This window comes from Hipposideros armiger, unplaced genomic scaffold, assembly GCF_001890085.2.
Source record: "Hipposideros armiger isolate ML-2016 unplaced genomic scaffold, ASM189008v1 scaffold_264, whole genome shotgun sequence".
Lineage (NCBI taxonomy): Eukaryota > Metazoa > Chordata > Mammalia > Chiroptera > Hipposideridae > Hipposideros > Hipposideros armiger.
Window position 1 is genome coordinate 716,384 of NW_017731614.1, and position 14,270 is coordinate 730,653.

The 14,270-nt window shown below is 44.7% G+C and overlaps 1 protein-coding gene across 15 annotated transcripts in view; it reads left to right on the forward strand.

The window, feature by feature from the left end:
• MPRIP (myosin phosphatase Rho interacting protein) overlaps positions 1–14,270 on the forward strand; it is a 140,875-nt gene that overhangs the window by 18,582 nt on the left and 108,023 nt on the right. For all 15 annotated transcript variants that reach the window (XM_019656658.1, XM_019656649.1, XM_019656647.1 and 12 more), the window contains exon 2: positions 12,872–12,949. In XM_019656658.1, coding sequence (XP_019512203.1) covers positions 12,872–12,949 — 78 coding nt within the window. The remainder of the gene's footprint in view (positions 1–12,871; positions 12,950–14,270) is intronic.

Genomic DNA, 14,270 nt, shown 5'->3' on the forward strand with positions numbered 1-14,270 from the left:
AAGATATATTAGCTGTGATTTACACAAATTCTGCTTGTGGATCTTTCAATGAACCCTCTACCACAGGGCCATTTGCCTCCTACTTATGGCTGGAGTGCAGCTCCCTAACCCCACCTTTGGCCCAGAGATCTTTGCCCCAGGAATCTCCCCAGAGCTGGGATACTGGTCCCTACAGGTATGGATCCTTCTTCAGGACTGTGTGGGTCTTTTCCTCTTGACTACCTTTCATGGGGACTGTTCTTCTGCTTGGAATTCAGGCGTTCAGCCTGGTGTGAGGTAGCCTGTCGGGTTTGCGCTCTCTGCCCCTATTCTCAGTAAGGAGCCCTGGGGTTCCTCTGCGTTGGCCTCTGCAGTCCTGCCCATCACACTGTTCTGGGACCCCTTGCTCACTGCGTCCACTGTGGGGCTCACTCCCCTGAACACTGCCAGTCCCCAAACCCTGCCCCCAGTTTGGTTTGAGCACTAGCTGTGTGCATGGATTCTGAGATACTGTGACCCAGTGTATATTTGATGTAATTTTTTAAGAATGATATGGAAAGATATGTGTATTTCTCTATTATTGTAGATGATGAGATTCACAGAAATAATGTCTTGTGCTGGGCCACACAACCACTAAGTCAGTCATGGAACCAGAGCTTGAACTTGGGCCTCCTGGTTCCCAGGCCAGGTGTTTATACTAACTACTTATAGCTGTTAGACCATGCCAGTTGGTGGATAGTGGAGTATAAGGTGCTGTACAGTAGCATTACTTTACAAAAAGCAGTAAAATTAAACAAAAAAATCCAAGACTTGTTCATGATCCCAACAGTCAACATTTTCTTGCTGACTCCCAATCTTTCTCCATCCTTACACATTTTATAAACAGACCACATTTCCACGTCCTGCCCTGTTTGTTTGTTCACATGGCTGGTCTTCACTAGCCTGAGACCCCTCAGGGGAGGAACTGTGTGCACCTCAGGTTTTTATCTCTGCTGCCTTGAGGGATTCCAGCTTTAGAGCTGCTTCTGGGGAAACTGCTGAACACCTCCAGAGGACGCTGCTCCCCCGGCTCTGTGCAGGAAGCACTGGCTCGGTGGAGCCCTGTGGGGCGCACTCAGGAGGTTTTCTTGAATTATTTATAATTAATGGCTGGGTAATATTTTAGTGAGTTGATAAATTAGCATTCATTTAGCTGTTTCCTTGTTGGACATTGAGTTCCACCTGCATGAGTGGAACTTTTTGCTTCTCTCTGTGTTATTTCTTTAGGCTCAGTTTCTGGCTGTGGGTTCCTGGGGCAGGAACATGGAAACGTCATTGTTCTTGCCGCCTGTGGTCACACTGCTGCTCTCTGGGAGTGCCAGCTTTCCCACAGTGCGTCTGCCTTTTGTCTTTGCCAGCGTGGGCGCTCATGGTGGTGTGATGGGATTGGATTCAGAGAAGGGAGAGGTCAAGTTGAAGTTCAGCCTGTCTGCTGGCTCTTCAGCATGCTGGTTGCCTCTCAGTGTCAGGTGCTGACCATTACTCCTAGGGACCTGGGAGCTCCGAGTGGAATTCAGAGGTGTGGGCCGGGCTCGCCCAGGTCGTGGCTGGGAAGGCCTTCCCCACAGTATTTGGAAAACAGTTAGGGAGCAGTTCAGTTCTCAGCTGTGTGGTGGTGACTCAGTGTGTGTACACTGATTCATTCATGTATTTGCTTTTTCGTTTCATCACCAGAGCCCTGCTTTATAGTGGGCACTTCACTAGATGAAGGTGAGATTCCTGTCCGCAGTGAGCTAAGGTGCTGGAAAAGAAACATCTAGACGGCTGAGGGTTGGGAGATGGGCCTGGGAGGATGAGCAGGGAGCTGCCAGCAGGAGGGGTAAAGAGCCCTCCACACAGAGAACTGCTTGTGCAAAGCTCAGAGGCCTGACACATATTTTTCGTTTCCCTGGTAGGTGTAAGTGTAACAGCAGTTCAGAGATGGAGGAGGTGGGAGTGCCTTGGATTAATGGCGACTGTGGCCACAGTACCATCTTACAGTAAACAGTTGGCTTTGAGTTGGTTACTATATGTGAAGGGAGCGTTGGATTTTGAGGGTGCAGAGGGGACAGTGAATTGCCCTGTTCCGTGGGGTAGAAGGTGTTTGTATGTGGAGGTGAGCTTTGGAAGGTGAGAGGGCACCAGATGGTAGAGAGACTTCAGGATGATACCAGGGAGGTGGGAAGGGTGGGGCCCTTTTCGCATTGATGGTTTTGGGTCTCCCCTCTTTGGTACTGTACTGTGTGATGTGTCTGGTTGCCTCTGTCTGCCATGTGCTCTGCAGGTGGGTGAATCCAAGGGGACAGGAAAAGTGGGGTTAACCACCTGTTAGAAATCATTCACTGACTCCCCCATCCCTGCCTTTAAGCCACAGACAGGCCACATGGAGCTGAGAACCAAGTGTGTGATGTAGGCCCCTTGGAGCAGGCTGGGATTAGGTGGCTGGTTCCAGAGGCCTGCATGTTTCTGGGAAGCATCAAGTGTGGCAGCTTGATAACGCTGTGAGAAGCAGACCAGGACGTCTGCTCCCTCCCCGGCCTGCGGCCCGCCTGCTTGGCCTGCGTTGAGGCAGTTGGGCAACCTTGATGCAAGCCAGATCTGCCTGAAGAGTTGGATGAGGAGACACGGGACCAGAGAAGCTCTCTGTGGTCAAGTAGGCAGGCCTGACAGAGGATACGTGCGTGTGCATGCACGTGACCTCCAGCAGAAGCTGTTGGAAAGGCCAGGAGAGCTCTTGCAGTGCAGCCGAGGGCAATGGAGGCAGCCCTGCCTGGGGACAATCCCAGTGGACCGCAGCTAGCTGCAGAGGCCTTCTTGGCTGAGTCTCTGGCTCTGGGGCTATAGCAGGTTGACCTTCCAGTGTTACCCCTGTGTGTGGGTGAAGGGAGTATCCGGGAAGTTACAAGTTTGATTTTTTTTTATTAAACTTTTTAATTTTGAGATAATTATAGCTTCCCATGCAGCAAGAATCCCGTGTATCCTTCACCCAGTTTCCCTCAGTGGTAACTTGTAAAATGACAGTCCAGTGTCACAGCCAGGATACTGTCATCTTGTCTGCCATTGATGCAGACAAGATACAGGCACTTCCCTCCTGGCAGGAGCCCTCACAGCCGCACCTGCTGTCGTCGACCCCCCCCCCCCAACCTCTCCTGACTCCTTCACTCCCGACAGCCACAGATCTGGTCTCCATGTCTATGAATTCCACCTTTCAGGAATGTTACGTTGATGGAATCATACAGCATGGAACCCGGTGTGTCAATAGTCTGTTCCTTTTTATTGCTGACTAGTATTCCGTGGTGTCACGTACCAGTTTGTTTAACCACTCGCCCATTGAAGGACATCTGTGTCGCTTCCAGTTTTGGGCTATTGTGATAAAGCTGCTGTAACCATTTGTATACCGTTTTGTGTGAATGTAAGCTTTCATTTTTCTGGAATAAGGAAACATCTTGGAATACACGTTGCTGGATTGTATGTTAGTTGAATGTTTAGTTTTTTAGGAAACCACCAAACTGATTCCCAGAGTGGCTGTACCATTTTACATTACCCCCAGCAGTGCATGAGTTATGTGCAGTTGACCCTTGAACAATTCAGGGGTTAGGGGCACTGACTCCCATCCAGTGCAGTTGAAAATCCGCAATTGTTCTTAAGTATCACCCATGGGGGATATGCTCTAGGACACCCCCCACCCTCCTCTGTGGCTACCAGAGTTTGAGGATGCTCAAGTCCCTTGTGTAAAAAAACAGAGATCAACACATCCAAGGATACCCACCTGTAGACTGAAAACAGTACAGGTGTTTATGGAAAAAAATCTTTGTATAAGTGCACCTGTGCAGTTCAAACCTATATTGTTCAAGGGTCAGCAGTACTTTCTTCACAGCCTTGCCAGCATTTGGTGGTATCACCATTTTGTTTTGTTTTTTTAATTTAAGTCATTCTTATAGGTGCGTACTAATATCTTGCGTTGTTTTAATTTGCATTTCCCTCATGGCTAATGATATTGAACATCTTTTCGTGTGCTTATTTGCCTTGAGTATATTTTCACATTCAGTGATGTGAAATATCTCTTCATGTCTTTTGCCCGGGTTCTAATTGGATTGTTCTTTTACTATTAAGTTTGGAAAGGGCTTTCTATATTCTAGATACTAGTCCTTTGTTAGATATTTGGTTTGCAAATATTTTATCCTACTCTGGCTTATCTTTTCACCCTCCTAAGAGGGTCTCTTGTAGAGCAAAAGATTTTATGAAGTCTAATTTGCTAATTTAAGTTTATATTCCATTTTGAGTTAATTTTTGTATAAGGTTGTGGTTTATTTATTTACTTTTTGCTTGTGGATGTCCAGTTGCTCCAGCACCCTTTGTTGAAAGACTTTCTCTCCTCCATTCAGTTGCTTTAGCACCTTTGTCAAAAATGAAGTTTGGGCATATTTGTGTGGGTCTAGTTCTGGGATCTCTTTTCTGTTCCATTGATCTGATGTGTTTAACTGCCACTGATACCACACAGTCTCGATTACTGCAGATATATAATAAATCTTGTAATCGTGTAGATGGATTCCTCCCTCTTCATTCTTTTTTAATTAAAAAAAAACCTATTCTAGCTCTTTTGCCTTTCCATATGCATTTTAGAATAATCTTGTCTATATCTACAAAATGTCTTGCTGAGCTTTGGTAGTAATTGCATTAAACCTGTATATCAATCTGGGGAGAATTAACGTCTTAGAATCTTCTAATCTATGAACACAATATGTCTGTCTATTTACTTAGATCTTTGGTTTCTTTCATCAGTGTTGTGTAGTTTTCAGCATGCAAATCCTGTGCATGCTTTGTCAGGTTTGCACCTAAGTATTTAATTTTTAAAAAGCAATTGTAAATGGTCTTGTATTTTTAATTTTGGTGTCCACTTATTCATTGCTAGTCTATAGAAATAGAATTGATTTTTGCATACCAATCTTATATCCTGCAACCTTGTTGAATTCACTAGTTCTAGGTGTTTCTTCAATAGATTTCCTTGTGATTTTCTACATAAACTGTATGTCATCTGTAAATATTTTATTTCTTCTTTCCGATCTGTGTGATTTCTATTTCTTTGCTTTGCCTCACTGCACTGGCTAAAAATTCTCACACCATGTTGAATAAGAGGTCAGAGTGGGCATCATTGCCTAGTTCCTGATCTTAGAGGGGAAACATTTAGTCTTTCACTCTGCTCTTTTCTAATCTAAGCATTTTAGTGCTATAACATTCCCTCAGGACTGCTGTAGTTGTGGCCCACAAATGTTGATATGTTCTTATTCTCTTTTATAATTTTTTTTGATATTTCCTTTTTCACCCATGGGTTATTTAGAAGTGTATTGTTTAGTTACCAAATATTTGGAGATTTTCCTGTTATTAATATCTCATTTGGTTTCATTGTGTTCAGAGAACATACTTTATGATTTCAATTCTTTGAATCTATTGAGGTTTGTTTTATGGCCCAGGGTATGACCTATCATGGTAAATGTTCTGTGGGCACTTAAAAAAAAGGGGGGGTTGGTGGTATTCTGCTGTTGTTTGGCAGACTGTTCTGATAACTATCAATTAAATTCTGTTGGCTGATGGTGTTGTTGATTTCTTCTGTATCGTTGTTGATTTTCTGTCTAGTTATTCTATCAATTGTTGAGAGGGTTGTTGAAGTCTCCAGCTTTGTGGATTTTTTTACGTCTTTCAATTCTGTTAATATCTGGTTCTGCTTCATATTACTTTGCAGCTCTGTTGTTTGGTGCATATACATATAGGATTGCTTTGTCTTCTTGGTGACTTGACCATTTTATTATTATATAGTGTTTCTTTCTGACTCTGGTCATTTTCTTTATTTTGAAGTTTGCTTTATCTGATGTTAATACAGCAACTCTGCTCTCCTTTGATTAATATTTGCATAATGTACCTTTCCCATTCTTTTATTTTCAACCTGCCTGTTAGTTTCTTGTAGGTATTGTATAGTTGGGTCATTGTTTAAAGTCCACTTTGTCAGCCTCTTGTCTTGTAACTGGTGTATTTAGACCATTTACATTTAATATAATTATTGATATGTTAGGCCATAATTATTTTTTGTTTCCTGTTTGTTCTCTTTGATTTTTATTTATCTTCCTGCTTGAACTTTTTTTAATTTCATTTTTTTATGATAAATTTGATGACTTTTTAAAAAGTGATATTTTTTCTTTTTTTTTTTTTTTTTTTCCTAGCTGAGCCATCCTGCTACCTGTTGGCAGCTCAGCGGCTGCTCAGCTCGGGCTGGACTCGAACCGCTGTTGCTCAGAGCTCAAACTCTTGAGCGAGCTCTTAACCAACTGAGCCACTCGGCCGGCCCTTTAAAAAAGTGATATTTTTTCAATAAAGTTTTTTTAGTGCTTGCTCTAGGCATTACATTATATATACATACATATGTATATATAATTAATATATATAATGTAATATATATACATATATGTATGTGTGTGTATTTGTGTGTATATATATGTATATAACTTATCACAGTCTACTGGTGGTATCATTTTATCAGTTCAATTAAAGGGAGTTTCTCCCTTTCCATCCCTTTATCCTTTCCTATGCAGATATCTCAAGTATTTCCTCTACATAATTTAGAACCACATTAGACAATGTTATAATTTTTGCCTCAATTGTCAAACATAATCTGGAAAACTCAAGGTAAGGAAAGCCTGATTTCATGTATTTTTGCTCAGTGTGTTCTTGTTTTCTTTATTATGGTCCAAGTTTTCTTTTACAATTTCTTTTGTTTAGAAAACTAACTTTAGCCACTTCTTTAGTGTAGGTTTGCCAACAAATTCTCTTAGTTTTCCTTCATCTGAGAATATCTCGATTTCTCTTTTATTCCAAAGGATATTTCAGTAGGTATAGGTTTCTGGGTTGATAGTTGTTTTCTTTCAGCATCTGAAAAATATTGTGCCACTTTCCTCAGGCCTTTGTGGTTCCTGATTAGAAATCCACTGTCATTATATTTGGTTTTCTTCTATCTATAGCTGTTGTTTTTGTCTGGCTACTTTCAATATTTTTTCTTTGTCTTTAGTTTTCAGAAATTTAATTTTGATGTGTCTTGGTGTGGATTTCTTTGGATTTACCCTTTGGATCACTCAGCTTCTTGAATTTATAGGTTGTCACTCTTGCCAAATTTGGGAAGTTTTCAGCCATGCTTTTCTTTGAGTGCTTTTTCTTCCCTATCTTCCTCCTTCCTTCTGGGACTCTGATGACACAAATGTTAGACCTTTTGTTATAGCCCCGCAGCTCTCTAAGACTCTTTTCTTCTCTTATTTATTTTCCTAGTCTGTTTTCTGGTTGGGTAGTTTGTATTGTTTTATCTTCCAGTTCACTGATTCTTCCTTTGGTTCCCATCATTCTGCTGTTGGCCCATCTATCGAGCTTCTTATTTTAGTCATTGTATTTTTCAGTTTCAAAAATTCCCTTTGTTTCTTACATCTCCTGTTTCTTTGCTGAGGCTTCCTGTGTTTTTATTTATTCCAAGTATGTTCATAATTTCTGTTGAAGCATTTTATTAATAGCATGGCTGCTTTAAAATTGTCTCCAGATAATTCTGACATGTCTACCTTGGTGTTGGCCTCTGTCAAATGTTTTTGCTCATTCAGTTTGCAACTGTCCCGATTCATGGTATTGTCATTTCGATTGAAACCTGGACATAATCATGATATGTTAGATGACTCTGGACTGTATTTGACCCTTCTCTTTCTGTTGGTGTTTTTCTGACACTGCTTGGGGGGGGCGGGGAGCTGCTGTCTTGTACGTTTAGGTGGAGGTGGAAGTGCAGTCTCCCTACTTGGCCTCTATTTGACACCTCATGCAGGAGATTCTTCATCACTGTGGGGTGGAGTGGGAGTTCAACTCCCCACATGTCCCCCTTTGACACAGCCCCAGCAGGGGGAGGGAGAGGTGTTACTGCTGGATGGGGATGAAAGTCCCAGCTCCACACCTGACCTCCCTGGCAGGGATGCTGGGGTGCCTCTTAGCTGGCAAGGTGGAAGTCTAGCCTTTGCTGGCATGGTGGGGGTGGGGCTGCATCTTTTCTATGGTGTCTGAGTGGAGTAAGGTGGTTATTGTCTAAGAGCTCTCTCTCTCTTGCCAGGCTGTCCCTCTCCTGGCTCTTTGGCTAGAGAGAGCAGGCTTTTATTTGGGGGTACTTTTGTTTGTGTCCACTGGCACTTCCAGGTTGCCTGCTCCTCCAGCCTCCAGTCTGGGACAGTGAGGCAAAAAGAAAACCCAGAGTATGTACCTACTTCCCTGTCATTTCTTGGGTCCCGAGGTCCCCAGCCCATCTGCCTTTGTCTTTCTAGCTTTCAGAGTCTTCTTAGGTTTGTCTTCTATACAATGTCCAGGGTTTTATTTGTACTTAGGAAGAATAGGGAAAATTCCATATTCCAGGAAGCAGAAGTTTCAGGGAACCATTTTTAGAGGGGTTTTGGGTTGAGGATTCCACTCAGACCTAACTAGCCACCTCTGCTTCATTGGGTGTGTGAGGGAAGGCTGAAATGAACTGGAAGGGAAGCAGGTCAGGGGATGCTTTCATGTGGGAGCTTTTCCATGGGGCTTAGCCCAGTGTGCTTTCTCCAGGGTGGCCTGCCTCAAGCAGAACTCAGTCCCATCCTTTGGGTCCTCATAGCTCAGCTTGGATCCTTAGTATTGAGAACAGGTTCCTGCTTCTTTTATATCCCCCACCCCCTGGAAAACAACAACAACAAAAGAAACCCAGCCAGAAAACAAAACTAGCATGCCACTAAGAGTTTCTAGAGTGCACTCCCCTGTGCCAGCTTTCTTGGGTTGTCTGTTTCAAAGTCTGCCTTTCAGGTTGTTATAGGTTCTCAAGAAGAGGCCTCCTGGGGTGAGGCCTCAACAGAAGGTGAGGATTGAGAGGGAGGACTGCTGCCTTACAAAACTGCTTGTGAGCCTCTAGTCCTGTGGGGACAGCAGCTCTGCTGGGCACTTCTGGACTTACCAACATGGCTGGGTCTGCTGCTGACATTTTTAGACAGTCTGAGAAATAGCGGGAGAGGCTGCAGCACTTCCTGGGCGGGTCGCCAGGTGAGTTTCCTCACAAGGAAGCTCTGAGAGTGGAGTATCCTGGTGCCTGCTTTTTGGGCTTGTGGGCGGGGTTACAGAGTATGGTGTTCTCAGTAAGAGGCGCTGAAGAGCCTGAAGGAGGGAAGCAGCATGAGCTGCTTTGCACTGTTAGAAGCGGCCCCGCGAATGCAGCCATTCCTGCGTTTGTTTGAGCTCTGCACTTTTGCTTTAGCTGCGCCTGTGCCCAGATTCCTCTCCACCCCAGGCCACCCTCCTGTGTCTGTGTGTGTGTATGGGGTCCTCACCTCTACCCTGGCCCTTTCTGCTCTCCCATTTGCTCACGTGGATGGCAGTGCTGTCTCCCAGCGACCCTGGAGTTGCACAGTGGACCCCTTGAGGTTCTTGTCATCTGGCTGTAAGCACCAAGTCACCCCTTTCTTGCTCTGCCCCCTACTGTCAGGCCTGTGCCCACTGCCTCTTGCTTCCCCTCTGGCCTCTGTGTCTGGCACATCTCACCTCTTTTCCTACAAGCCAGTGGACTGGGGTATTGCCCTGTGAAACCTTTGTCTCTGTCTCTTTGAATGAAATTTTCAGAATCTCACTGGGGGAGCATTCACTTGAAAATTTACATGGTGGCCCTGCCCCCATCCCGACCCCGACCCAGCTATGGCTTCCTTAGGTAAGGATTCATTAGATTACATTTCTTTCAGGCTGTGAATCCATGAAGATAGGAGCAATTTCTTATTGATCTCTGCTTCCCCATTGTCTGACACACGGCTTGGTAAATGATTTTTTTTAACAGCTTTATTGAGACAACAGTCATATACCGTATAGTTGACTCACTTAAAGTGTATAATTTGATGATTTTCAGTATATTTCCAGAGGTGTGCAACTATCACCACAATCAATTTTAGAACATTTTCATTATCCCAGAAAGAAACCCTGTACCCCTTAGCTGTCACCCCCCAATCCTTCCATTCTCTGGCCCTAGGCAACCACTAATGCCTTCTGTTACTGTGGATTTGCCTTGGTGAATGCTCTTGATGGAATGTTACTTGCTTCCCAGCCTGATCCTCCTCCCAGAGCACTTGTTTCTTGCCCTGTGCCCTCCGTTGGCCAGGCCATCCCACCTTTCAGGACAACCTGTATGCCTGAAAGGGTCCCCTTTGGGGTGATCTGTAGAAGGAAGGCATGGCCAAGCAAGTGGGTTCTGATAGGCTCCCTGGTGTATAGCACATGGGGCCGTGCACACAGTAGGTCTGAATACATGTTTGTTGAGTGAATAATGACACCGATGGGCTGGGGTGAGATCTTGTGCCAGTCCCTCAGTTCTCCCACTGCCCCTTTTGAGGAAAGGTCAGGTGGATAGAGCTGATCATGTGAAGTTGCCCCAAAGCCCTGCAGCCAGAGACTAGGAGACTGGTGTTCAGTCAAAGCTAGACAGAAATGGAGGAGATGTGACGTGATCTAACCCGATTCTATAGGCTGGCTGAGAGGCGAAGTGGGGATTCACCTGGCTCAGGATACCTGCTCCAACGCTGACCTCTCCATCCTGTGTGTGGGCTTCACGGAGTCTGCCAAGTGTACACATCCCTGAGTGGTGCGGGAGAGAGGCCAAGTGTGCTTGCTGCCTGGGGAATGTCTGGGGGCCGCTGGTGTTTGCTGAGAAAAAAGACCTCAACTCTCTTTGCTTCTGCTTTCCCAAGCAGAATTTCATTCCATGTACCCAGGTCATGGCCCTCTTGGATTGTGTCACTCTAACCCCTGGTTCCCTGCCAGCATGCACTCCAGCACGCATGTTTCATCAAAGCCAGCCTCTCCCTTCCTTTCTTCAGCCTACTCCAGACCCCGTGCCCAACCTGCTCTTCTCTATTCACGTTCACAGGGAAAAGCCAGTGCTGCTTCTGGGGGCCTTACGGACCCTGCAGAAGCCAAGAAAAGAGTGTCCTTGGCTCACTGGGATGCTGTGTGACCTCTGGCAAATGACCATCCCTCTCTGAGTCACAGATTCCATAGCTATAAAATGAGGTGGTTTGATAGGGCCTCCCACTTTGGAGAGTGTTAAATAAAAAGCATGTTAGGAGGATCCCTAAGACTTATTCAGAGAACAGTCCTTGTGTTTAAACAGCAGGCAGAGTGTTGGGTTTTAATTTGTGTTACTGCCCTCCAAAGGGTGGTAGGCAGAGTGGCCTGGTTGTGGCTTTTCCAACCCCTTCTCACCAGCTGGGTGTGGCTGAAAGGGAGACAGGGCCAGAGTGTCTGTCTCATCTCTTAGCTCATGTTGAGCTCCTGTTGCCTAGGTCTCAGCTGAGGGGGACTCTTAAAATATAAAAATGTGCATGTAATAATAGCTAACACTTATTAAGCATTTAGAGGCCAAACACTGTGCTCAGTGTTTTTTTCTCATATAATTTTTTGTGATATTATTCACATACCATAAAATTTACCCTTTTGAAGTGTACAGTTCAGTAGTTTTTAGCATATTCACAAGGTCATGCAATCATCTCCACCATCTGTTGGGTTGTCGGAAAAGTCATGACTCAGTTTTGCAATGAAAAACAGAGAAAAAATATGTCATGACTTTTCCGACAACCCAGTAATTTCAGGTTTTCATCGTCCTATAAAGAAACCCCGTCTGTACCTGTTAGAAATTACTCCCCTTCTCACTTCCTCCATGTCCTGGCCACCACTAATCTAGATGATTTCTGTTTCTATGGACTTAACCTATTATGCACATTTCACGGAAGTGGAGTCATACAGTGTTTGTTCTTATGTGTCTGTCTTCTCTCAGCATAATGTCTTCAGGGTTCTGGGCGAGGGGGGTTATCGCTTTGTGAGTGCTGTAAACGTCTAACTATCATGTTGCTTTGTACACCTGAAACTAATAAAAAAAATAATATCTTCCAGGTTCATGCATGCTGCAGCGTGTGTCAGTACTTCGTGCCTCTTTATTGCTGTGTAATAATCCATGGTGTGGCTACTCCACGCTTTGTTTACCTACCGTCAGCTGATGGGCATTGGGGTTGGTTCTACTTTTTGGTGATTGTGAATAGTGGTGCTGTGAACATTCATGTCCAGGTTTTTATTGGAGCGCCTGTTTTCAGTTTTCTTGGGTGTATAAACCTCGGAGTGAATTTTGGGGTTGTATGGAACTCTCTGTTGAGTCTTTTGAGGAACTGCCAGACTGGTTTCCACAGTAGCTGTGCTGTTTTCCATCCCTGTGCTGTTTTCCTTGCATTACATCATCAATCCTCACGTGAATTTCATGAGGCGTAGATATAATTATTATCTACCCCCACCTTTCAAACGGGAGACTTGAAACTCAGGGTTTTCAGCCCAAGTCATATGGCCAGTGGTTTGATGCTTCTTTGGCCGGTACTAGTTGTGATCACAAAAGCAGTGTTGCTTCTCCGTCAGGATGAGCGCTTTGGACTGGGGTGCTCACATGATATACCTAGTGCCTGGCACACATGGACACTCTCATGATTGCTGAAGAAAACACCATTTTTTTCTCTTCTGGGCGGCTTCTTCAGGAGCTTGAGGGAGGCATCTGTTTTTTAGGAGTTCCTGTACTCTACAGTTTCTCAGATTCCTGCTGGGTTTGGTGCTCCATAGCAGAGACACACATTTCCAATGAGCCTTTTGATCTCAAAACATCTGTTTTGGAGACTTGGCCTGTGGCTGGGGAGTGAGATGTGTGGAGTGTGCTAAGCAGAGGTGACTTCTGTTTCCAGCAAGTGCTTGTCATTAACTTGACCGTTGAACCTGTTCTCTCTCTGATCCAAGGCCACTGACCACCTGCCCTTTTCTCCTCCAGGCGAAACCCATTTATGGTGGCTGGCTGCTCCTGGCTCCAGATGGGACCGACTTCGACAACCCAGTGCACCGGTCTCGGGTAAGGGAATCAGAGTGAAGTCCTGGGTGGGAGGGACCGGAGAGGGGCCCAATTAAGGCAGACAGAGTGAAGAGGGACATGGGGGTTGACAGTGGCTCCTGGGATGGCAGAGTCAGCAGAGAATCCCCATTTGGCAAACTCGTAGGTCCCACAGGAAAAGTCTCAGTTACACATGGTTAAACCTGGTGATCCCTTCAGAATGAAAAGCGCTCACATGGTGCCGCCTCTTCCATGGGTCAGCTTGACTCTAGAAATAATGGGTTGTCGGAAAAGTCATGACGTATTTTGTCTTATGTTTTTCAAAGGTCATTTATTTATATAAAGAACAAAGATCAATCAATGGTAACTGCCCGTTTTGTTCGATAACCTTTTGCCGTCTTTCAGTGAGCTTCATAATTTCTCGTTCATAGAAAGCCTGTCTTTATTTGCAAAAAACTGAACAAGGTGCTGATTTACAGCCTCATCAGAATTGAATGTTACACCACGCCAGGAGTTTTGAAGAGAGCGAAACAAGTGGAAGTCTGACGGCGCATGGTCAGACGAGCGTGGTGGGTGTGGCATCACATCCCATCCAAGCTCCAATAATTTTTGATGGGTGATCAAACTTGTATGTGGTCTCGCGTTGTCGCAATGGAGCACAACTCCTTTACAATTAACAAGCTCTGGACGTTCCTGGATGATGGATGGATTCCTTCAAACTGTCCAATAGCCCACAGTACACATTTGAATTGATTGCTTGGTTCCTTGGTAGGAGCTCGGAAAACACAACACCTTTAAAATCCCACCAAACTGAGAGTGTAACCTTCCTCTGATGAATGTCTGCTTTTGATGTCGCTTGAGGCAAATCATCACGTTGGGACCAAGACCGTTTGCACACCACATTGTTGTAAACAATCCACTTCTCATCACCAGTTATCAGTCGTTTCAAAAAAGGATCATTTTTCTCACGTTTAATGAGTATATTGCAGATGTTTATACGCTCCGTCAAATGAACTTTTTTGAGTTCATGCGGAACCCAAGTATCGAACTTGCTTCGATCCCAGCTTCTTCAGGTGGTTGTGAACACTTGAATGATGGATGTTCAATGTTTCTGCAATCTCTCGTGTCGTGTAACGTGGGTTTGACTCGATCAATGCCTTTATTTTGTCATCATCAATCCCAGTGGGCTTCCCTGACCAAGGAGCATCGCTGAGATCAAAATCACCAGCACGGAATTTCATGAATCATCGTTGGCACTGACTTTCTTGTAGAGCATTGTCACCGTAAACTTTATGCAGCTTTTCACAAGCTTGACGTGTTCTTCCCTTTATGGAAGTAAAAC